The sequence below is a fragment of the Oncorhynchus masou genome, chromosome 14 (assembly GCF_036934945.1).
Source record: "Oncorhynchus masou masou isolate Uvic2021 chromosome 14, UVic_Omas_1.1, whole genome shotgun sequence".
Classification (NCBI taxonomy): Eukaryota; Metazoa; Chordata; class Actinopteri; order Salmoniformes; family Salmonidae; genus Oncorhynchus; species Oncorhynchus masou.
In genome coordinates this window covers 15,910,774-15,937,327 of record NC_088225.1, presented here as the reverse complement: position 1 = coordinate 15,937,327, position 26,554 = coordinate 15,910,774, and the positions used below count along the sequence as shown (strand labels likewise).

Below are 26,554 nucleotides of genomic sequence, written 5' to 3'. Positions count from 1 at the left end.
GACTACATTACAGACTACATGACAGACTACATTACAGACTACATGACAGACTACATTACAGACTACATGACAGATTACATGACAGACTACATTACAGACTACATGACAGACTACATTACAGACTACATGACAGATTACATGACAGACTACATTACAGACTACATGACAGACTACATTACAGACTACATGACAGACTACATTACAGACTACATGACAGACTACATGACAGACTACATTACAGACTACATGACAGACTACATTACAGACTACATGACAGACTACATGACAGACTACATTACAGACTACATGACAGACTACATTACAGACTACATGACAGACTACATTACAGACTACATGACAGACTACATTACAGACTACATGACAGACTACATGACAGACTACATTACAGACTACATGACAGACTACATTACAGACTACATGACAGACTACATTACAGACTACATGACAGACTACATGACAGACTACATTACAGACTACATTACAGACTACATGACAGACTACATTACAGACTACATTACAGACTACATGACAGACTACATTACAGACTACATTACAGACTACATGACAGACTACATTACAGACTACATTACAGACTACATGACAGACTACATGACAGACTACATGACAGACTACATTACAGACTACATTACAGACTACATGACAGACTACATGACAGACTACATTACAGACTACATTACAGACTACATGACAGACTACATTACAGACTACATGACAGACTACATGACAGACTACATGACAGACTACATGACAGACTACATTACAGACTACATGACAGACTACATGACAGACTACATTACAGACTACATGACAGACTACATTACAGACTACATGACAGACTACATGACAGACTACATTACAGACTACATGACAGACTACATGACAGACTACATTACAGACTACATGACAGACTACATGACAGACTACATTACAGACTACATGACAGACTACATTACAGACTACATGACAGACTACATGACAGACTACATTACAGACTACATTACAGACTACATGACAGACTACATTACAGACTACATTACAGACTACATGACAGACTACATTACAGACTACATGACAGACTACATGACAGACTACATTACAGACTACATGACAGACTACATGACAGACTACATTACAGACTACATGACAGACTACATGACAGACTACATGACAGACTACATGACAGACTACATTACAGACTACATGACAGACTACATTACAGACTACATTACAGACTACATTACAGACTACAGGACAGACTACATGACAGACTACATTACAGACTACATGACAGACTACATTACAGACTACATTACAGACTACATGACAGACTACATGACAGACTACATTACAGACTACATGACAAACTACATGACAGACTACATTACAGACTACATGACAGACTACATTACAGACTACATGACAGACTACATGACAGACTACATTACAGACTACATTACAGACTACATGACAGACTACATTACAGACTACATGACAGACTACATGACAGACTACATGACAGACTACATGACAGACTACATTACAGACTACATGACAAACTACATGACAGACTACATGACAGACTACATGACAGACTACATGACAGACTACATGACAGACTACATTACAGACTACATGACAGACTACATGACAGACTACATGACTGACTACATGACAGACTACATTACAGACTACATTACAGACTACATGACAGACTACATGACAGACTACATTACAGACTACATGACAAACTACATGACAGACTACATTACAGACTACATGACAGACTACATTACAGACTACATGACAGACTACATGACAGACTACATTACAGACTACATGACAGACTACATGACAGACTACATTACAGACTACATGACAGACTACATGACAGACTACATGACAGACTACATTACAGACTACATTACAGACTACATGACAAACTACATTACAACCCCACCGGCCTCTAAAGACCCACAGGAAAATCACCATATTCATAACATATTTCCTGTTTGTATTTGATCTATTACCGGGTGTTTCACTGTTATATTTTGAAGGGATATTATCACCTGCTTTAAAAATAGTAATGTCTCAAATCAGCTGATTGCATCTCCTGTGCTTCTCAACTCCCCCACCTCTGTGTGAGTCCTGTCTCAGAGGAGTAATCACAGAGCTGGGCCAACTAGAAACACACTGGAGAAACACATGACAAGGGGGATGGGGATAATAATCCACAGTGGAAATGGTGATCATGGTGATGAGGAGGAGGTGATAGAAGACAGTGATGATGGTGGTCATGGTGATGAGGAGGAGGAGGTGCTAGAAGACAGTGATGATGGTGGTCATTGTGATGAGGAGGTGATAAAAGACAGTGATGATGGTGGTCATTGTGGTGATGAGGAGGAGGAGGTGATAAAAGACAGTGATGATGATGGTCATTGTGATGAGGAGGTGATAGAAGACGGTGATGATGGTGGTCATGGTGATGAGGAGGAGGAGGTGATAGAAGACGGTGATGGTGGTGGTCATTGTGATGAGGAGGAGGAGGTGATAGAAGACGGTGATGATGGTGGTCATGGTGATGAGGAGGTGATAAAAGACAGTGATGATGGTGGTCATGGTGATGAGGAGGAGGAGGTGATAGAAGACGGTGATGATGATGGTCATTGTGATGAGGAGGAGGAGGTGATAGAAGACGGTGATGATGGTGGTCATGGTGATGAGGAGGAGGAGGTGATAGAAGATGGTGATGATGATGGTCATTGTGATGAGGAGGTGATAAAAGACAGTGATGATGGTGGTCATGGTGATGAGGAGGAGGAGGTGCTAGAAGACAGTGATGATGATGGTCATTGTGATGAGGAGGTGATAAAAGACAGTGATGATGGTGGTCATGGTGATGAGGAGGAGGAGGTGATAAAAGACAGTGATGATGATGGTCATTGTGATGAGGAGGTGATAGAAGACGGTGATGATGGTGGTCATGGTGATGAGGAGGAGGAGGTGATAGAAGACGGTGATGATGATGGTCATTGTGATGAGGAGGTGATAAAAGACAGTGATGATGGTGGTCATGGTGATGAGGAGGAGGAGGTGCTAGAAGACAGTGATGATGATGGTCATTGTGATGAGGAGGTGATAAAAGACAGTGATGATGGTGGTCATTGTGGTGATGAGGAGGAGGAGGTGATAAAAGACAGTGATGATGGTGGTCATGGTGATGAGGAGGAGGAGGTGCTAGAAGACAGTGATGATGATGGTCATTGTGATGAGGAGGTGATAAAAGACAGTGATGATGGTGGTCATTGTGGTGATGAGGAGGAGGAGGTGATAAAAGACAGTGATGATGATGGTCATTGTGATGAGGAGGTGATAGAAGACGGTGATGATGGTGGTCATGGTGATGAGGAGGAGGAGGTGATAGAAGACGGTGATGGTGGTGGTCATTGTGATGAGGAGGTCATAGAAGACAGTGATGATGGTGGTCATTGTGTGTTGGAAGTCAGCTACTGTATTCAATCAACAGTCTACAGCAATGGTTTTTCTTCTTTTTTTCATTGGAAGAATAGGTCTGGAGTTTACTGGAGTTAACTGAGGATATCTCCAGCATATTTTGATAGCTTTGATTCCACATGACTCAAAGTAAGGCACAGTGGAGAACATTCCAGCAATTTTCTCTTTGAAGGGAGTGATCTGACACAGCTAATTTGAATTATAAACAGGGAGGGAGGGAGGGAGGGAGGGAGAGAGGGAGGGAGGAGGGAGGGAGGGAGGAGGGAGAGGGAGGGAGGGAGAGAGAGAGAGAGAGAGAGAGAGAGAGAGAAGAGAGAAGCTGTTTGTCTCTGCAGCAGTAGCAGCACCTGCTGGCTCTAGCCAAGTCATCTCATCAGCGAGTGTTATACAGTACAGAGACATGCAGCGGTAATACTGTCCGACTGCTTGTACTTAACACAGGCTCTTGGACCTGAACAAGACGTGTGCAGACATGCAGGCATACCACTGGTGTTCCAGTTAACACAGCCTCAGCCTTATCCAAGTCTCAATTAAGATCATGCTGATTGGTCATTTAGCAGAGGACCAACTTCTCCCTCCAGTCTGTTCAGCTCAACAATTAGATGTACAAAACATATCAGCCAACAATTACATAATGTTATTACAGTATTACACATTGTGCTGTGCCACATTTTGGTTTTCCCTAATCTGCAATCTGTGCTCTGTCCCAGTGTCTGGGGCTAATGAATAGGAAGTAGGGGTTAGTTGACCTCCTTCCTGGTGTAATTTCCCCCCTGCATACTATCTGAATGGGGCTGATTGAATCTGAATGGAGTGTCCCAGAGTGAGTTAATTTGGCACAGTGGACGTGCGTCGTCTCCCACAGCAGGGCGTGATTATGATGGTCTGTCTGTGTCTGGGTGGGAAAGTGACCAAATTCACAATGATATTATTGTAGCTACCCCTGTGTCATAAATGGGTTGTGTTTGAAGGCTAACATCACACAGCCTTTATTTGAGCTCCATTGCGTTTTATATCAAACCCCTTGTTGTTTCTACAGAAGAAGGGAAAAAAGATTAAAAAGGGACTTTACATTTGTAGCGTAAATCATTTATGGATAGACTCTCTCTCTGTCAGGGCGGATGTAGATTTACTGCTCACAGATGAAGAGAGATGTCACGGCCGAAGCTAAAGCGAATAACGGGGCTTTGTGAATACATTTGCCAGACTTCTATGGATGCTGTGAATTAATATTTGCCATACATGTTGTATGTGTCCTGGAGTGCAGCTCTTGCATAGTTGGAGGGAGACCGTGGACGGCATTAGGCTCTGAGGGGGGAGCCTGCAATTAAAAGGCTGTATGCAGCATCCCACGAGGTGCTAATGCCCAGGATCAGCTGCTGTTCTAATGTCATCCCCCCTGTTATTCACACGGCCTGTTTGATGTAGGAATACATCACCTCTTTTATCACCCCAACTCCCACCCCTGTCGACTCTACAACCCCCCATCCCTCCCTCTCCCCGGTTTGCACAGAACCTCCCCTTCTGTGTCTGAATGCTTATGTTGGCTTTCATCGCTTCCAAAGTAAACAGAGTCGCGCAGGGGACAAGCGAGAGAGAGAGAGATAGGGAAGGAGAGAGAGAGGGAGAGATAGGGCGAGAGAGAGAGAGAGAGAGAGAGAGAGAGAGAGAGAGAGAGAGAGAGGGAAAGAAGGAGAGAGGGAGAGAGAGGGAAGGAGAGAGAGAGAGAGAGAGATAGGGAAGGAGAGGGAAGGAGAGAGAGAGAGAGAGATAGGGTGAGAGAGAGAGAGAGAGAGAGAGAGAGAGAGAGAGAGAGAGAGAGAGAGAGAGAGAGAGAGTGGCACATGCACATTGTCAGTGTGCGGCTGGCTACCGTGGTTACCTACTGCAATAGACACACAAAAGCAGAAAGAGAAATCCTCAGGAGGGAATAAAAGACCACAACAAGAGAGAAGGAAGACCAGGGCAGGAGAGAGAAAAAAGAGAGTGGTACTCTGTACCAGAAGGAGAGAGAGAGTAGAGAGAGTGAGTAGGAACTAGAGAGCGAGCAAGAGAGAGCAAGAGACAGAGTAGCGAGGAAAGAGAGCGAAGGATCTTCCTGCTAAATGCGCAAAGCATCCCGTTACCACACGCTGAGCTCCATGGCCAACTCAGGCTGTCTGCTTCTCTCCGGCTCCGGGATGCTACCTCACTCCCTCCACTGTCCCCCTGCCTTCCTCTACCTACACCAGGTAAGTCTCTCTATCTCCATCCCTTCCTCTCTTTTTCTGTCTCCTCCTCTCCCTCCCTCCCTCTCTCTCTCTCTCGCTCCGTCTCTTTCATTCCTCCGTTTGCTCGGCAGCACGTGATATCATTGTGTTTCCCAGAGTACTTCCCCAACCTCGACCCTGACCCTTCTAATCCACCCTGTGTAGTTTTGAACGAGGGAATCCATGAATTAGTGACGTGAGACTGGGATACGACATGTTTGTTTAGATCTCGGCTTCATGACTCATTTTGCTGTGATTGCAACACTGAATATTTTACTGCTCATTCTATGGTCATACTGTCCTGTCACTTTCCATTGTGTGTCAACACTTTTCACTGAGAAATTCAGATTTAAAAATTACACTCAGTCACTTATGAGAGGGGGACATTGAGCAACTCTTTCACTTTTCTGTCATGATCATCTACATTGATATTTGTTTGAGTAATTATATGAAGCTTCAATTTTTGGTTTTAATTGATTCCTTGTCACTGGTCCCTCTTGCTTTGTGAAATCTTAAGATTCACTCTGCAGAGGAAAACAACTACCCAACAAAGTGACTGTTAAGAGCGGGCTCATATGCATCTCTTGAATTATTCAAAACATTTTAATTCAGCGAGGGGGGTGGTCGCCTGTTCAATTGTGTTTTTACTACCACTAGCATGTGTTGCAGTAAACAATGTGTTACTGCAGTGATTGAAGCAAATAATGGTAAGGCTGGCAGGATGGAGCCTCCTGCTTCGCCTTTTAAATCCTGCTCCCCATCAGGGTAATGGTCCCTCTCCCCTCCTCCCCATCTGTCCAGCGCGGGTACACCCCGACGGCTAGGCCATCAGAGGGGGACAGGCATGTGGACGACCAGGTGCCGCTAGCACACACTTCATGTGGAGAAGCCAGGGCGAGGATTCCCCAAGGAAATCCTGCTTTTATTCATTGCCTCAGGAATGTGTGTGTGTGTGTGTGTGTGTGTGTGTGTGTGTGTGTGTGTGTGTGTGTGTGTGTGTGTGTGTGTGTGTGTGTGTGTGTGTGTGTGTGTGTGTGTGTGTGTGTGTGTGTGTATCCATATTTTTTGCATGGGTGTGTATGGGGGTTGGGGTCTATATTTGTGCATGACACAAAGGGTGATATGTATGACATGTATGGGAATTTCTTCAACTTTACCTCTGCTGTAACTGACTTATGGAAATAGAGAGGCTGGTCTACAAGGACAACATTATTTTCTGAAACACAAGATTACTGTACTGTATCTATTCATATGATTTGTGTCTGACTCTAGTAAAAAATAATATATTACTTATTGTATGTCACATATGGGGCATATAATGTCAGTCCTGCTTCAAACAAATACATGTTTTGCTCTGTTCAATCCATATCCTTATTAAGTGGAGGAACACCTCAGAATTAATAGAAAATTCAAAAAGGATGTTTTCACATTTTACATGAATCAATGATTCACATTCCCTTGTTATGGGGGCCCACCGGACCTCTCCTACTCCTGCAGTGTTATTTGGGAAATTACTCATTCATTGAATGAAGATTCAGCCTCTAGCCCTCTCCTCTCCCCCTTTCTCTGTGCTGACCCCTCTTTTGTATCGTGGCCATCGCTCCTTTTCAGACGGTGGCGGATCACTGCATCCTCTGCACCTCTCTTTCTCCCCGCACCTCAGCCCAGACGCACCTCTCTTTCTCCCCGCACCTCGGCCCAGACGCACCTCTCTTTCTCCCCGCACCTCAGCCCAGACGCACCTCGCACCTCGGCCCAGACGCACCTCTCTTTCTCCCCGCACCTCAGCCCAGACGCACCTCTCTTTCTCCCCGCACCTCAGCCCAGACGCACCTCTCTTTCTCCCCGCACCTCAGCCCAGACGCACCTCTCTTTCTCCCCGCACCTCAGCCCAGACGCACCTCTCTTTCTCCCCGCACCTCGGCCCAGACGCACCTCTCTTTCTCCCCGCACCTCAGCCCAGACGCACCTCTCTTTCTCCCCGCACCTCGGCCCAGACGCACCTCTCTTCTCCCCGCACCTCAGCCCAGACGCACCTCTCTTTCTCCCCGCACCTCAGCCCAGACGCACCTCTCTTTCTCCCCGCACCTCAGCCCAGACGCACCTCTCTTTCTCCCCGCACCTCGGCCCAGACGCACCTCCTTCTCCCCGCACCTCAGCCCAGACGCACCTCTCTTTCTCCCCGCACCTCGGCCCAGACGCACCTCTCTTTCTCCCCGCACCTCGGCCCAGACGCACCTCTCTTTCTCCCCGCACCTCGGCCCAGACGCACCTCTCTTTCTCCCCGCACCTCGGCCCAGACGCACCTCTCTTTCTCCCCGCACCTCGGCCCAGACGCACCTCTCTTTCTCCCCGCACCTCGGCCCAGACGCACCTCTCTTTCTCCCCGCACCTCGGCCCAGACGCACCTCTCTTTCTCCCCGCACCTCAGCCCAGACGCACCTCTCTTTCTCCCCGCACCTCGGCCCAGACGCACCTCTCTTTCTCCCCGCACCTCGGCCCAGACGCACCTCTCTTTCTCCCCGCACCTCGGCCCAGACGCACCTCTCTTTCTCCCCGCACCTCGGCCCAGACGCACCTCTCTTTCTCCCCGCACCTCGGCCCAGACGCACCTCTCTTTCTCCCCGCACCTCGGCCCAGACGCACCTCTCTTTCTCCCCGCACCTCGGCCCAGACGCACCTCTCTTTCTCCCCGCACCAGACGCACCTCTCTTCTCCCCGCACCTCAGCCCAGACGCACCTCTCTTTCTCCCCGCACCTCGGCCCAGACGCACCTCTCTTTCTCCCCGCACCTCAGCCCAGACGCACCTCTCTTTCTCCCCGCACCTCGGCCCAGACGCACCAGCCGCCTGTGTGAGGGAAGAGACACACGGAGACAATAAGGAGAATAGATTGAGGTGAAAGCCTTTTCCCTAGCAGTTTGTTTGAATTCAAAAAAGGGGAGACCGCATTGAAATGACTCTGAGTGCTTTGGGTATTATGTTGGAGCATGATGCTGTATGATATCACAGGCGTACAGAGTTTTATTACATAAAAGATTACTGAACCAATACTTTTTCCTGTTTTGCTCCCACTGTGTCACCACGGCAGTCGGCTTTGATGCTCAGATGAATCCTGGCTAAATGTTTGTTTTCATTAACACAAGAAGAGACGCCCGTGGTGTAATGAGAGAAATACGGCTATTCTGATTACAAAATGGCAGTATCATGCTACCTCTCGCTGCTGTAACTCCAGACATGCACCTCTGCTGTAACTCAGAGGGTATGGCAGTATCATCCCTCTCGCTGCTGTAACTCAGAGGGTATGGCAGTATCATGCTACCAACTCAGAGGGTATGGCAGTATCATGCTACCTCTCGCTGCTGTAACTCAGAGGGTATGGCAGTATCATGCTATCTCGCTGCCTCAGAGGGTATGGCAGTATCATGCTACCTCTCGCTGCTGTAACTCAGAGGGTATGGCAGTATCATGCTACCTCTCGCTGCTGTAACTCAGAGGGTATGGCAGTATCATGCTACCTCTCGCTGCTGTAACTCAGAGGGTATGGCAGTATCATGCTACCTCTCGCTGCTGTAACTCAGAGGGTATGGCAGTATCATACTACCTCTCGCTGCTGTAACTCAGAGGGTATGGCAGTATCATACCCTCTCGCACCTGTAACTCAGAGGGTATGGCAGTATCATGCTACCTCTCGCTGCTGTAACTCAGAGGGTCCCCGTATCATGCTACCTCTCGCTGCTGTAACTCAGAGGGTATGGCAGTATCATGCTACCTCTCGCTGCTGTAACTCAGAGGGTATGGCAGTATCATGCTACCTCTCGCTGCTGTAACTCAGAGGGTATGGCAGTATCATATGGCCTGCTACCTCTCGCTGCTGTAACCAGAGGGTCAGTATCATGCCCTCAGAGGGTATGGCAGTATCATGCTACCTCTCGCTGCTGTAACTCAGAGGGTATGGCAGTATCATGCACCTCTCGCTGCTGTAACTCAGAGGGTATGGCAGTATCATGCTACCTCTTGCTGTAACTCCAGTATCATGCTACCTCTCGCTGCTGTAACTCAGAGGGTATGGCAGTATCATGCTACCTCTCGCTGCTGTAACTCAGAGGGTATGGCAGTATCATGCTACCTCGGCCCAGAGGGTATGGCAGTATCACCTCTCGCTGCTGTAACTCAGAGGGTATGGCAGTATCATGCTACCTCTCGCTGCTGTAACTCAGAGGGTATGGCAGTATCATGCTACCTCTCGCTGCCCAGAGGGTATGGCAGTATCATGCTACCTCTCGCTGCTGTAACTCAGAGGGTATGGCAGTATCATGCTACCTCTCGCTGCTGTAACTCAGAGGGTATGGCAGTATCATGCTACCTCTCGCTGCTGTAACTCAGAGGGTATGGCAGTATCACCTGCTACCTCTCGCTGCTGTAACCAGAGGGGTATGGCAGCATCATGCTACCTTTGTAACTCAGAGGGTCCCCGTAACTCAGAGGGTATGGCAGTATCATGCACCTCGCTGCTGTAACTCAGAGGGTATGGCAGTATCATGACCTCTCGCTGCTGTAACTCAGAGGGTATGGCAGTATCATGCTCCCTCGCTGCTGTAACTCAGAGGGTATGGCAGTATCATGCTACCTCCAGATGGCAGCATCATGCTACCTCCCTGTAACTCAGAGGGTATGGCAGTATCATGCTACCTCGGCTGTAACCAGTATCATGCTACCTCTCTGCTGTAACTCAGAGGGTATGGCAGTATCATGCCCAGACGCACCTCTGCTGTTCTCTCGCTGCTGTAACTCAGAGGGTATGGCAGTATCATGCTACCTCTCGCTGCTGTAACTCAGAGGGTATGGCAGTATCATGCTACTCGCTCTCCAGTATCATGCTACCTCTCGCTAACTCAGAGGGTATGGCAGTATCATGCTACCTCTCGCTGCTGTAACTCAGAGGGTATGGCAGTATCATGCTACCTCTCGCTGAACTCAGAGGGTATGGCAGTATCATGCTACCTCTCGCTGCTGTAACTCAGAGGGTATGGCAGTATCATGCTACCTCTCGCTGCTGTAACTCAGAGGGTATGGCAGTATCATGCTACCTCTCTCAGGCTGTAACTCAGAGGGTATGGCAGTATCATGCTACCTCTCGCTGCTGTAACTCAGAGGGTATGGCAGTTCATGCTTTCGAACTCAGAGGGTATGGCAGTATCATGCTAAACTCAGGGGTAGACATGCGCTGCTGTAACTCAGAGGGTATGGCAGTATCATGCTATCTCGCTGCTGTAACTCAGAGGGTATGGCAGTGCTTTGCTGCTGTAACTCAGAGGGTATGGCAGTATCATACCTCTCGCTGCTGTAACTCAGAGGGTATGGCAGTATCATGCTATGCTGCTGTAACTGAGGGTATGGCAGTATCATGCTACCTCTCGCTGCTGTAACTCAGAGGGTATGGCAGTTTTCAGAGGGTATGGCAGTATCAACTCAGAATGGCAGATCAGACTGCTGTAACTCAGAGGGTATGGCAGTTTGCTTCCTGTAACTCAGAGGGTATGGCAGTATGGCTACCTCTCGCTTGCTGTAACTCAGAGGGTATGGCAGTATCACTGCTGCTGTAACTCAGAGGGTATGGCAGTTCATGCTACCTCTCGCTGCTGTAACTCAGAGGGTATGGCAGTATCATGCTACCTCTCGCTGCTGTAACTCAGATATGGCTATCATTTCTCGCTGCTGTAACTCAGTATCATGGCTGCTGTAACTCAGGGTTGGCAGTATCATGCTACCTCTCGCTGCTGTAACTCAGAGGGTATGGCAGTATCATGCTACCTCTCGCTGCTGTAACTCAGAGGGTATGGCAGTATCATGCTACCTCTCGCTGCTGTAACTCAGAGGGTATGGCAGTATCATGCTACCTCTCGCTGCTGTAACTCAGAGGGTATGGCAGTATCATGCTAAACTCAGAGGGTATGGCAGTATCATGCTACCTCTCGCTGGTGTAACTCAGAGGGTATGGCAGTATCATGCTACCTCTCGCTGCTGTAACTCAGAGGGTCTATCATGCTATTAACTCAGAGGGTATGGCAGTATCATGCTACCTCTCGCTGCTGTAACTCAGAGGGTATGGCAGTATCATGCTACCTCTCGCTGCTGTAACTCAGAGGGTATGGCAGTATCGGCTACCTCTCGCTGCTGTAACTCAGAGGGTATGGCAGTATCATGCTACCTCTCGCTGCTGTAACTCAGAGGGTATGGCAGTATCATGCTACCTCTCGCTGCTGTAACTCAGAGGGTATGGCAGTATCATGCTACCTCTCGCTGCTGTAACTCAGAGGGTATGGCAGTATCATGCTACCTCTCGCTGCTGTAACTCAGAGGGTATGGCAGTATCATGCTACCTCTCGCTGCTGTAACTCAGAGGGTATGGCAGTCAGAGGGTATCATGCTACCTCTCGCTGCTGTAACTCAGAGGGTATGGCAGTATCATGCTACCTCTGCTGTAACTCAGAGGGTATGGCAGTATCGTGCTACCTCTAACTCTCAGAGGGTATGGCAGTATCATGCTAGCTGCTGTAACTCAGAGGGTATGGCAGTATCATGCTACCTCTCGCTGCTGTAACTCAGAGGGTATGGCAGTATCATGCTACCTCTCGCTGCTGTAACTCAGAGGGTATGGCAGTATCATGCTACCTCTCGCTGCTGTAACTCAGAGGGTATGGCAGTATCATGCTACCTCTCGCTGCTGTAACTCAGAGGGTATGGCAGTATCATGCTACCTCTCGCTGCTGTAACTCAGAGGGTATGGCAGTATCATGCTACCTCTCGCTGCTGTAACTCAGAGGGTATGGCAGTATCATGCTAACCTCTCATGCTGCTGTAACTCAGAGGGTATGGCAGTATCATGCTACCTCTCGCTGCTGTAACTCAGAGGGTATGGCTGTAAACTCAGAGGGTATGGCAGTATCATGCTACCTCTCGCTGCTGTAACTCAGAGGGTATGGCAGTATCATGCTACCTCTCGCTGCTGTAACTCAGAGGGTATGGTATGGCAGAGGGTATCATGCTACCTCTCGCTGCTGTAACTCAGACTATCATGAACTCAGGGTATGGCAGTATCATGCTACCTCTCGCTGCTGTAACTCAGAGGGTATGGCTATCATGCTACCTCTCGCTGCTGTAACTCAGAGGGTATGGCAGTATCATGCTACCTCTCGCTGCTGTAACTCAGAGGGTATGGCAGTATCATGCTACCTCTCGCTGCTGTAACTCAGAGGGTATGGCAGTATCATGGCAGTACCTCTCGCTGCTGTAACTCAGAGGGTATGGCAGTATCATGCTAGGCTGTAACTCAGAGCAGTATCATGCTATGCTGCTGTAACTCAGAGGGTATGGCAGTATCATGCTACCTCTCGCTGCTGTAACTCAGAGGGGCAGTATCATGCTACCTCTCGCTGCTGTAACTCAGAGGGTATGGCAGTGGCAACTCAGAGGGTATCATGCTACCTCTCCTGTAACTCAGAGGGTGCTGTAACTCAGAGGGTATGGCAGTATCATGCTACCTCTCGCTGCTGTAACTCAGAGGGTATGGCAGTATCATGCTACCTCTCGCTGCTGTAACTCAGAGGGTATGGCACTATCAGAGGGTAACTCAGAGGGTATGGCAGTATCATGCTACCTCTCGCTGCTGTAACTCAGAGGGTATGGCAGTATCATGCTACTCTCGCTGTAACTCAGAGGGTATGGCAGTATCATGCTACCTCTGCTGCTGTAACTCAGAGGGTATGGCAGTATCATGCTACCTCTCGCTGCTGTAACTCAGAGGGTATGGCAGTATCATGCTAGAGGGTATGGCAGTATCATGCTACCTCTCGCTGCTGTAACTCAGAGGGTATGGCAGTATCATGCTGCTGTAACTCAGAGGGTCTCGCTGCTGTAACTCAGAGGGTATGGCAGTATCATGCTACCTCTCGCTGCTGTAACTCAGAGGGTATGGCAGTATCATGCTACCTCTCGCTGCTGTAACTCAGATGGCAGTATCATGCACCTCTCGCTGCTGTAACTCAGAGGGTATGGCAGTATCACCTCTCGCTGCTGTAACTCAGAGGGTATGGCGCTGCTGTAACTCAGAGGGTATGGCAGTATCATGCTACCTCTCGCTGCTGTAACTCAGAGGGTCTGCGCTGCTGTAACTCAGAGGGTATGGCAGTATCATGCTACCTCTCGCTGCTGTAACTCAGAGGGTATGGCAGTATCATGCTACCTCTCGCTGCTGTAACTCAGAGGGTATGGCAGTATCATGCTAAACTCAGAGGGTATGGCAGTATCATGCTCTCAGAGGGTATGGCAGTATCATGCTACCTCTCGCTGCTGTAACTCAGAGGGTATGGCAGTATCATGCTACCTCTCGCTGCTGTAACTCAGAGGGTATGGCAGTATCATGCTACCTCTCGCTGCTGTAACTCAGAGGCTGTAATGCTACCTCTCGCTGCTGTAGAGGGTATGGCAGTATCAGAGGGTGCTACCTCTCGCTGCTGTAACTCAGAGGGTATGGCAGTATCATGCTACCTCTCGCTGCTGTAACTCAGAGGGTATGGCAGTATCATGCTACCTCTCTGCTGTAACTCAGAGGGTATGGCAGTATCATGGCTGGCAGTATCATGCTACCTCTCGCTGCTGTAACTCAGAGGGTATGGCAGTATCATGCTACCTCTCGCTGCTGTAACTCAGAGGGTATGGCAGTATCATGCTACCTCTCGCTGCTGTAACTCAGAGGGTATGGCAGAGGGAGGGTATGGCAGTATCATGCTACCTCTCGCTGCTGTAACTCAGAGGGTATGGCAGTAACCTTCAGAGGGTATGGCAGAACTCAGAGGGTATGGCAGTATCATGCTACCTCTCGCTGCTGTAACTCAGAGGGTATGGCAGTATCATGCTACCTCTCGCTGCTGTAACTCAGAGGGTATGGCAGTATCATGCTACCTCTCGCTGCTGTAACTCAGAGGGTATGGCAGTATCATGCTGCTGTAACTCAGAGGGTATGGCAGTATCATGCTACCTCTCGCTGCTGTAACTCAGACCTCTCGCTGCTGTAACTCAGGGGTATGGCAGTATCATGCTACCTCTCGCTGGCTCAGAGGGTATCATGCTACCTCTCGCTGCTGTAACTCAGAGGGTATGGCAGTATCATGCTACCTCTCGCTGCTGTAACTCAGAGGGTATGGCAGTATCATGCTACCTCTCGCTGCTGTAACTCAGAGGGTATGGCAGTATCATACTACCTCTCGCTGCTGTAACTCAGAGGGTATGGCAGTATCATGCTACCTCTCGCTGCTGTAACTCAGAGGGTATGGCAGTATCGTGCTACCTCTCGCTGCTGTAACTCTCGCTGCCTGTCTGTCTGCGGAGATGATGTCATCTTTTTGCTCCGTCGATCAGGATCTAACAGTAGCATATTCCATGACTTATGGTGTCTGATATTGACAGCACTGATGAATTACACTACGGGTGTTTACTTCACTGCTGTATATGAAAGTAGAAATATATTTCTGATACAAATGTTGGGGTGGGATACGTAAACCCACAGTATTTAGTTGTGGCTGGGCCTCAGTTTGTATCCCATGGATTGTGCTCGTAAATGCAGCTATATTATCTAAGTAGGAAGCAGTTCAATTAAAAAGAGGGAGTTTCTTAAGGCATGTCTTACATGTCTCTCTGTTTGAGCCTGTTACCATATCTGGAGATCTCACATTTCTGAAATTGCTTTCTTTGATTTGTAATTGGATTTTGTATCATCACATTCTGCTGTGTTGATATTGACCCTTATTGTTATATATATTGATTGTTTCTGTGGGTGTTTTGCGTTATTCATTTCCCCTCACCCTTTTTTTGAATAGCTTTCTAAATGGTTAGTCAACCTTTAAAGGGAGCTTTCATGCGTGTGTAGATGGGCAGAGATCGTCTGGTTTCACCTGTTCCTCTGTCAGTGGTGTACCAGGCAGGCAGCCCAGGGGAGGTCTGTGTCCTCCTCCACAGCAGTGGGCCACTGATCTCTCTTCTCTCAGTGTAACCGACTCCTGCCTGCGTCAACACTGTGATCCCTTCTACACAGCCGGGAGTGGAGAGAAGACAGAGGCCGGGGAGGAAGGGATGTGGAGAGAACTGGGAATACACCACTTTATCTATCTTTGCATCCCTGTATCCCTCCCCTCGGTTCAGGCCTTCATCCTCCACCGCCTCCCCAGTGAGGGGCTGTTTTGCCCGGGGGGGGCAGTATCTGACATTATGGGAGATTCAGGTTCCAGGTCTCAAGGGACAGGGCTAATTCTAACGGTGAAGAGACAGGGCCTTTCTAGGGGATAATTATTGTAGGCCAAGCTGTAGTATTGACAGCTGTAAATGGAGACGATGTCTGTAACTGGGGGCCAATAGGTTTCTGTTCCTACATGGGCTGTGTGGGTGTATGGAAGATGGGTTTGAGAAATGAGCCACAGCCTCTTTGGGCTTTGGAGTGAGAGTGTGGAGGAGGCAGGAGGGCTGGGTTCTCCCCCTCTACTGACCTCATGGGTAAAGGTTAACTGAGAATGGTTGTCTCTTTAGGCGCAAAGCTGAATGAGACCCTCAGTGTACATGGCCTTTATGGTTAAATGGTTCCTGTTAAAGCTGGACCCGGTATTGTTTGAAGATGCGAGAGGGCCTGGAGAAGGGAAGGACTGTTTACGACACCTTTCCACTTTTTTTATATCCATTCACAAGTTATTTTATATTTCCATCTTCTGTTTCATAAATTCGAAATGCATTCATAGCATTTTAAATCATTTCATTTTGTCACCAAGAAAGCTGGGCTTGACGCCTTAATTCAGTCAATTTGATGCAACGCAATTCACTTTGATTCAATCAAACTCAATTCAAAAACTTCGAACGCTATTTCATTGGCAGGGAATACGTTTCATTGTGTATTTTGCCTAAGATTATTGCTATGGAGGCCCTCTCTTTCTCTCTCTCTCTCTCTCTCTCTCTCTCTCTCTCTCTCTGCCATTCAGCTGTTTTGTCCCTAAAACAGCAAATTCATAACAGCAGAACAAAAGCGGAGGGGACTGATTGAAATGTTTTCTCACTTTTCCTTGCGGCTCTGGAGGAGAATTGTAAACCACAACTCAGTCGTTTATGTTGAAATGTCATTTGGTGTGTGAGCTGAGCAGAGTGAGGGCTGCCTAGTTCTTCAGAGGGGATGCCAGTCACACCCCACTCCCTCCCTGTGACTAGTAGTTCTCTTAAGGCTACCTACCGACTTACTCTGTTCGACCGCTGTAAATGGAACCAGATTACATTTCCTCCTCACAAAGAAGAATGCCACAAACAGTTCAATAGATTTACACTGCATGAAGCCGTATTGTGGGGGTTTAAGGGTTCTGTCTCTTTGGGGGGAAGGATTTGTGTCGATTCACAATGTTTCACAGGAGAATGCGTACTTAACATTAGAGTGGGGTGCAGTGCATTAATAAATGTATATTTACATTTTGCCAATAATGCTAAACATCTCCAGTCATTAATGGTACCCATTAGCCTAGAGTTGACCAAGCTTTCTATATGCATAGCCTACAGTGTCATGTGATTAGCATGCACAGTGCTTCTGATGCTAATATACTCCACTTCCTGAAAACAAAGTGCTGTTGTGGATATCTTCACCCTCCAGTATTCATCCAGATTGTTTTTGTAGCATGACACATCATTTAATTGAGCTTTTAATCACTATTCATGTCAAATATTCACTGTCTCGGGAAAACTGATCCCAGATCCCGGAATCATAACATCATTTTTCTCCTCATTTAAAGAAAGTATAATACAGTATTTTAATGTTTTATCGGGGGCGACACCAATACATGCCACCATGTGCATTTTACAACTATTATCATAGGACTATTATAGGAGCAGCCTGTGATCAAAAAGGGAAGTGAATGTGAGTGTCGTCAACCCTGTATCTCAGTGGCCTCATTCTCTATGCAGAGATTTAATACAGCTCAGGAGTATTCGCTTGGTTTTGCAATCGCCACCATTACGTCCGCTTGAGCACTCCTTTAGCTAAAGAGAGACCGCGAGCGGAGCAGGCTGAGGGGGCAGCGAGAGGGGAATGAGACGAGAGACGCGACACAATGCCTCCTTGTCTGCGGGAGCTCTCTCCATCTCCCTCTCTTTCACACACACACAGGGATAAAACAGGGAGGATGATAACCCCTCTGTGAAAATCCATTAGAACTATGTTGGTATGGGTGACTGTTTTTACGGAAATATAATCTATCCTGAGGTTTTCTGTTTCTCTGAATGGCTCAGTAAAATGCTTAAGCAGCCCGAGCAGCTTGACTCCAATTATTTCTTTACTGCAGTAACTTAGCCAGCTGTGATTATTATGTTTTATGTTTATAATGTAGAGTCACTCTCATACTGTCCTTCAAGCCTCCTCCTCTCAGCTGGATCCTCTCAAATGAGACATAATATCTTGTGTGCTGAGTTAACAGAATGACCATAGAAGTGAAACAGCCATCACCTGCTATTAAAGCCACCACCTTTTTATCACCACCCTGCTAAATGGCAGTGGTGAACAGCATTATTACCGGTTTCTCCGTTCCTCCTCGTGCTCCTTCCCTTCCGGCCAAGCTGTTTTTCCTCTGTCAGTTAGACGGGGCTTGTGAAAAATAGTTCTCTAGGTAAACACTGAAATTTTGTTTTTCAAAAGGTCATTATCAGCACCAGTGTGACTGCTGCTTGAGGAAATCATTTATCATATCAGAGACACTTTGTAGTAGTTCTCAATGATTTTTTAATATTTACTTCTGCCTCGACTTGCAATATTGCCGTGGCTAGCTTCTCATTTGGAAGCCGGTAACTGTATATATTACCATTAAAAGGCACCAGGGGTCATCCTCTAAAGAACGTCAATATTTGAACTATACTGTTGTAGTTCAACATGTACTGGTGTATAAAAATAAATGGGGCTTGAAATTGATTTGAAGTTCTCTGTGAAAAAGTCCAAAGGTATTTGGAAATGAAAGTGAGGGGGAGGAGTGTGCCACCCGGCACATACCAAATAGATGACCTCTAGCAGGCACATTTATAATTGCTTTTGTTTCTTCAAATCAAATGAGCCCTTTTATTGTCATTCTTTTTCTATTTCAGAGGTGGGACTGAATTGTCAGTTACGCCACATTCTTTTTTTAAAGCCTAAAGTTAATATGAAGTAATACCTTTAATTATCATCACATCTCTGCCTCTCCTGTCAACACTCACATACCGAACAAATCACCATTAGATGGTTATTAGAATAACAAGTGGGCCGTTATACACCTTCCTGCTTTGTGTTGAATAGACGAAACAAACGCTCACACTCTTCTTCTTTCCTGGCGGGCAACTGAACAGGAATGAGGTTCATTACTCGCCACTAGTTGGATAATCACCTCAAAAGGTGTGAAGAAACTTATGTAATTTCCCCCAAATCAGTGGCCTCCTTCCCCGTCTGTCTCTATTTCGTTGAGAGCCTAAATCTGGTTGTTTTGTCTTGCAGCAGTTTGTTAGTGGAGCACGCCTCTGTGTTTCTCTCCAATCATCTATCAAGGTGAGCTGTGTGGGAAAGAGCATCGCCTCGGGGTTCCTCCCCATGTGCTTAGGAGGTTTTATTAGATCCCACAGGACCACTGCTGTGGTGCCTTAAAAAATGGAACTTACAAATTACTGCCTCCACGTGCCGTGTGTGTGTGTGTGTGTGTGTGTGTGTGTGTGTGTGTGTGTGTGTGTGTGTGTGTGTGTGTGTGGCGTGTGCGTGTGTGTGTGTGTCTGTGTGTGTGTGTGTGTGTGTGTGTGTGTGTGTGTGTGTGTGTGTGTGTGTGTGTGTGTGTGTGTGTGTGTGTGTGTGTGTGTGTGTGTGTGTGTGTGTGTGTGTGTGTGTGTGTGCGTGCGTGCGTGCGTGCGTGCGTGTGTGTGTGCGTGCGTGCAGGCCTACGTGCATATGCTTTATAGGTTTTTTGCACATGCATTTATGCATGGATAAATGCACCCATGTGTGTGTTCAGACGAATGTAAATCAGTGTGCGTGTGAGTGAGAGAGTCTGTCTGTGTCTGAGTCCCATATTAGTACAGCATGTCCTTGGGAGAATATAGGAGTGATCATGTGCTGCATGTCTCCAGGGGGACTGTTGGAGGTGGGGTCAGTACCAGCTGTCATCTCCCTCACGGCTTCTCTACACTTTCTGCTATTCATGTTAGGAGAGATGAGCTACTATGGAGTCACTCTCTCTGAACAAGCAGATATTTCCCATTTCTCACCACTGCTGAGACCTTTGCTTCTAATTTAATGAATCGGACTTGTAACTCCACATTGTTAGCATTTAGCAATAGCAAGTAATGAGTAGTAATTAACGTTTTCAAAGAGGGTCGTAAAGGCTGAAAGACTCCTCTTTTACCAAGAAAACGCTGAAGCAGCGCAGTCAGAGGAGATATTGTCATGCGTAGAAAGGCCTAATTTACCAAGCCAACTGTTTTTGTAATGTAAATAACTTTGTTTTGTCAGGCAGACCGCTATCAGTGCTAACGTGAGTAATCAGTCTGATATCCTCGGCATTCTGGCTCCCTCAATGAACTGTAATAAACTGTAATAAATTACTCTGTTCACTTTTTCCAATGATTGCTCTTTCTGGTGCTTGGAGAGGAAGTGCTAATTAACTGAATGTGAATGAAATTCTAGGGCAGAGTGGTATCAATGTGAGGGAGACAAATGCGATTTAGCTCTGTCGAGAGCGAGTGGAAAATTGCTGCGTAAATTGGAGGTTGTTGCTGCCGAGAGTTTTCTGTGTGCTTACATTTCATGGGTGAGAATCCAATCTCGCAGGGCAGCACTGCCCTCTCTAATACACTCTAGTGTACTCCACCTACTCTATGATATGGCTCTAAAAACACCCCAAATCTCCTCTGTAACACACACACACACATCTTAAAGGTAAAAGGGGATGGATGGAGACGTCTTATGCTGTACAAACAGCAATTTGCCTCGTCTTCCAATTGACCAAAATTCCTCACATTCCTTGACTGTAAGCAAAATAGACAGGACATTTTCTAATATTCATAACTCTCCGCTTGTTTATGGAGCTTGTGTGTCTTTCTGTCATTTCCAACCTGTCAGAGAGTAGGTGCTTCAGATAGGTAAGGCAAGCCCCAACCTCTCTCTCTCACTCTCTCCTCTCTTCCTTTTTCTCCCTTTTCCTCTCTCTTTCGTCTCTGACTGCCATGGCCATTTTTATCTATGGGTTTGGGCAGTTTTGGAGAGAATTACGGTGACAGTGTCATGGAAATGATAGGCCGACAGTGAGATATCTGTGCCTCATAAATTCTCCATTCCTCAACATACTTTACGAGGGAGGTTTCTGTGCGTAAGACAGCCAGTGTGCCACCGTATCCATCTCCACCTGCTCTTCCACTTCAGAGCCTAGCTCCCTCCATCCACTTTAAGACAGCAGCCCAGCTTCTGCCGGATTTATAGACGGCTGCACCAGCAACACTCATTTGAGAATTTATTTTCACTTTCATTTGGTCTGTAAACAATGCTTCTGATGATTTTGCGATACCTTTTTTCCCTCTGGTGCTAGATTAGGTTTCAGGCTCTTTATTGGGGGTCCAGGCAGTACCATTAGGCAAAGATGAAGAGATGGAAACTACATTACATCAAGCTGATGCACTGCAGTGTGTGAAACTGTACTACTAAACCCCCATAAGGCCTTGTTGTAGTGAAGTATTGTTCTACTGTATCAGCAAAGGTCATGGGCTCCTCTGATTATACTGTATGAAGGCAGATCAAAGGCTTGCAGGATTTTAGATGTATATTTCTGTGTGATTTGTGTGAAGGGGCTTTTCCCTCAGAGAGCTATGCCCACCACGATATAGGGAAAAAGACTATCTAAGTTACAGTATAGAGTAAGTTAGCTGAGGGCCGTGGCTGCTGCTGTTATGTTGGTCGATGTTTCACATGTATTATTCTACACTCAAAGTGTGATGTTGGCTGGCAAATTGCAGCTTGGCATTTCAAACACATTGATATTGCCCAGGAGTGGTAGAATAGGGAAAACATGATTTATTAACTTTTTCATTTATTTAATTATCCCTGTTGTTTTGAACACGCTATATACACCAGCCCTATGTTTTCGTTTTTCAATGAAGGTTTGAATTCACTTCCCTAAATTGTGGGGTGATTCGATGAGGAGAGTTTGAGTGTGTTTCCAGGGTTGTGGCACTTCCCAACTCAGTTAAAGTAGTGAGCTCCTCTCCTTTATTGGGTAAGCTTTGGCCTCTTGTTTGGGCTGGAGAAGTAGTGGCTGGAACCAGTGAGGTCTGCTCCATCTTCAATCACATCTTCACACTCTCGCTCCCACTACCATTCTGTTCACACAAAGACAGAACATCCCATAGGGGACTGAGCACCAAGCCTGGTGCTGTATGTAGAACCAGTGGACCTGAAGATTGCAGTCATCACTCACTTGATCTTCATGGAAGACTTTACCCACGGATACCCCATGATACCTGTAAGTCAGTCAAATAGGGTTTGTGTTTGAAGAATACTCTATAGGTTTTTACAATCAGCTCCGGTATTCCCAACACGCCTCTGATGTCAGCACACCTGCTTATTGGCCAGACATACCTGTTTCTTTAACGAGACAGGATGCTCAATGGAAGCAGACAAGGCTGTTTCACAGGGGACTTGATCTAATCTACTCCCCCTCAACATGGACATTCACTGTCACTGACACACACACGTCATCTCCAATAAACGTGGGGAAGGCAGAGCATGTCGGAGCCTTTCTGGTAACTGGCACTGGCACTCGGTTAAGCTTTCACATTCCACGCCGCACACGCCATTGTTTGCGCGTTCATCAAATGATTTAGGTCCAACGTTTATTTTTTATCTGTACCTGTCTTTTTGATTTTGTTTACCAGAGAGCCCCTCGAACAGAAGCTGTAAACTGTACAATCTGAATCTTCTAAGAGGAAAAGCCCCTTCACACAATCTGGAGAAAGAAATCACTCTTTGTTGCTCTTTCTCTTTTTGCTCGATCTCTCTCCTGCCTCTCCTCTCATTCCCACTCTCCTCTCGTTCCCCCTCTCCCCCTCTCTGTGTGTCTGTGTGTGTGTGAGAGCAGGTGACTACTCACTGCATCAGTGTAAGTGCTCACCAGCAGGTTATTCCCTCTGAACTGGGGCTCTTATTTAATGCTAATTGCAACAATTAGCATGTGAATGTGGAGGAAATTACATAATAGGAGTAAGATAAATATTGATGTTAATTCATATTCGAGGAAGAGGGGACCCTGCACCGGGTTCCTGTAAATGTAGCCCCAACCCTCATTTGCATACATACATCTGGGCCAATTAGAAGCAAACATGATTGCTGTTGAGGTTAAAAATAAATAATTTAACTCCTAGAAGGTGACGTGTCACCGGCATGGAGAGAGAAGAGAAAATGGGAGTTGGGGCATGATGGGAATTTATTTTCAACTTTCCTCTGTGGTGTATTTACTGGTGTCTAAAGCCGGAAGCAGCTGCAATTGAAGGTTAAATGACATCCATCAGACTGTTAGACAGCTGACCAAGGGATGAGTCTTTTCATTGTGACTTTGTAATAACTGCAACTCTGCGCTGCACAACCAGCCAGAGTGAGACGGATGACCTTGCCTGGTCCGTTCCGACGGTCTCCCAAAGCTCTCATCACATGGGAGGAAATGTAAATACCAGGTGATGTCTTGTTGTTGTAGGGAGAAGGCAGGGAGAGGCTCTACACTGGGGGGAACAGAGGTACAGTCCAGTATGGGGTGTTTGGGTACTGGTGAAACAGAGGGGGCAGTGACCCAGGACAGATAACCCTGGCCCCTGGGCGCTAGGCGCTAGGCGAGGGGGATGCTGGGGTCTCAGCAGGCTGCCTTGACTGAGCAGTCGTCGGGGTGGAAGTAAAAACGTCCCCGCCCACCATCTGGACAATGGCCCACGTCTGCAAATCAGCAATGTGCAGTCGACGGGCCATCAAACACACACACACACACACACACAAATCTACACACGCACCTTCCCCCCCAACCCTGTCTGCGTTTTCTTTTTTTTATGCGAAAGAAAGAAAGCGGGAGAAGGAGAGCAGTGCCAGGGGCGGGCGGGCGGTGGAGAAACCTCATTTCTTCCGGCATGCTGCAGCGAGTGGGTTATTGAGGTGGCTGTAATTTGATAAGGAGAGGAAACTCAATGGACTGTGAGCAAGTCAGCAGTTTGAGGCCAGTCACATTTCTGATGTGGAGGTGGTGGTGGTGGTGGTAGTGGGAGGCAGGGGGGAGACAGGAGGACGGGGGAGGGAGTGGGGCTCCCTGACATTGGCAATCTCACTTCCATGGGAACAGAGAGAGGATGGGAGGAGCGGCTCTGATCCGCTTGAGGTCCGATATGTTCTCGGACGGAGCCGCGGGCGGTGTTCCCAGGCGGATGGCCCACATACCCCAGTCTGATCAATCCTAATCTGGGGATCGCCCCCTGAGCCCCTTCCATCCTCGTCTGCTGTTTCAAACATTCACTCAGTCCTTCCTTTGTCCCTACCTTTTTACACACGCTCGTTATTATGCTTTCCTCCCAGTCACTTTTTGTTGTTGTGGCTGCTTCATCTTTGCCAGATAAGAGACACAAGTGTGATCAGTGCAGGCCTTTGATGTTCCCATAAATAATGGGCCAGCGCAGGCCCACTCCAGAGCCCTCCGCTTCCTAGCTCAGATCAAAGATTAGCTCCACGTCGGCCCCAGCCCAGCCCAGCCCTGGAATAAAGAACTTTATTGGATTCCAGGAGCCCCGTACGGTGCACTAGGCCCTGCCTCTCCAGCACAGTCCCTTGTCAGACGCTGGCGGCGAAACATTTTCACACGCAGTCTATTGAACTGTTAGTACTCCCAGGATCTACAAAAAGAGATAACAAGTAAGGCTGAACAATGCTGACTTTTTAATCAACACCACGTTCAGAGGCAATCAGCAACAGAATCCAGACAGTTAAAAAATCTCTCTGAGAGAATGGTGGGACAGGGGGATTGTTGTGAAGCTACTGTTAAACAGGCTGTAGAATGCTCGCTCGGACCTCTAAGGCATTGGGATCTGGTGAGCTGATACAGGAAGTTAGGCTGGTTTACACATGAGCAGCCGCTCATGTGGCTGAGGGCATAGACCATCTGGGGCCCGGTGTTTTACAATGGCAGCGTACCATTCTAAAGGTCGCGCCTCAGACTCATGGACTTGCATATGAGCAGGTGGCGCCGGTAACTGGACGTTGAGTTAGAATGCAGGCCTATGGCTGAGCATTATATAGATAGAGAGGCTTCCCCCGTGGTCAAGACTAAACAGGAATCCTCCAGCAGCGTTTACAAGCATGGAGAACCAAGGTTGGCCTGGCCCATTGTTAACCTTTTAAAGAGACCACTCTCTAAGCCTTTTGTGAAGGATAGAAGAAAAAACTAGCCCACTCCATGCTAGACCGCTCTCAGTAAGACCTGCAGAGAGGAAGAGAAAGGGGAGGGAGAGACAGACCACTCTGCTAACACCAATATGAATGGAATCATTTCTGTTTCCATAACCCCACCCACCTCTACTTTACTAGCCATTGCACCATGCTGAGGTATTGTAGACAGTGTGCAGTAGAGCGCAACAACAACGTAGAGCAGGGGTGTCAAACTCATTTCGCTCTTTAGCAAGGTCCTGAGGGCCGAATGGAAAATGGCAAAAGATAGTCCTCTATCCATCGTTTTTGGAATTCTGGATGCTTCCTGACTGTCTAGCTTTTGGTTTTGATGATTTTATGAACACAGTCAAGAAACTGTATGAATGTAGGTTCATTATCATTTCTGCACAGTTTTGATTTGGTTTTAGTCATTTTTAGGTATATTGAGTTCGTTTTCCCCAACAAATTATTTTCTACAAAAAACCCTCAGTGCACTTTTTGACAATAGGTTTCATATCCAATTGTAAAACTCCCAAACCAAAATCCCTGTATAAACACATCTCATCTTGTATTCTCTGGGGATTTGATGTTCGTGTCCCAGCCATGAATAGCCATACTGAACAAGCATACCGTGGCGCCCACGCACAGATTAGGTTCTCCCTTCAATTTCTACGTACATCTTCAGAATAAGACTTGGTAAACAGCTGTGGATTGAACCAAGAGTAGGGATGTTCTGAGCTTGGCAGTATGAAAACCGCCACTAAGGCTCTAAGATGGAGATTTCCACTAGGACATTTAACACACTCAATCTGACATGTGGAGAAAGACTTCCACCAGCACACACACACACATACGCACACGCACACACATACACACACACACACACACACTCCCTATATCACCCCTTGGACTCCTATTTGAAATATAGCATCCATTAATTTCATCAAGGTCAGCATACAATTAAAATATTCATCTGTCATGCGATGAATTGTGGCCCAAATTACAGAGGGTTGACAGTCAGGCAGGCATTGGATATCACACAGACACAGTAGGCTGAGTAGCTAGCAGCCCACCACAGCACACAGGAGGCCCGTGGTGTATGCCCGCGAGTATTGTTTGTGTTTCCAAGTATTGAAATCCTTTACAATTTATGTCTCACTGTAGTCGTGGACAAGACTGGATCATGTTAATGTTGAATTATGAGCCTATCCAGTTTCCTGCTTGACTACCTAATAATAGTTGAGTTTCTCCTAAAAGTAACAATGTCTTATACTGGA

The 26,554-nt window shown here is 47.2% G+C and overlaps 1 protein-coding gene across 5 annotated transcripts in view; it reads left to right on the top strand.

Annotated features, from left to right (window-relative positions):
* Nucleotides 1-26,554, top strand: part of LOC135554375 (RNA binding protein fox-1 homolog 3-like) — a 460,460-nt gene that overhangs the window by 328,616 nt on the left and 105,290 nt on the right. Inside the window, exon 1 of one of the 5 annotated variants that reach the window (XM_064986654.1) lies at nucleotides 5,527-5,783. The exons of the other annotated variants lie outside the window; for them this stretch is intronic. Within the exon in view, the coding sequence (XP_064842726.1) occupies nucleotides 5,658-5,783 (126 nt within the window). The 5' untranslated portion in view covers nucleotides 5,527-5,657. Of the gene's footprint in view, nucleotides 1-5,526; nucleotides 5,784-26,554 lie in introns of those variants that run through there. 5 annotated transcript variants of the gene reach the window in all.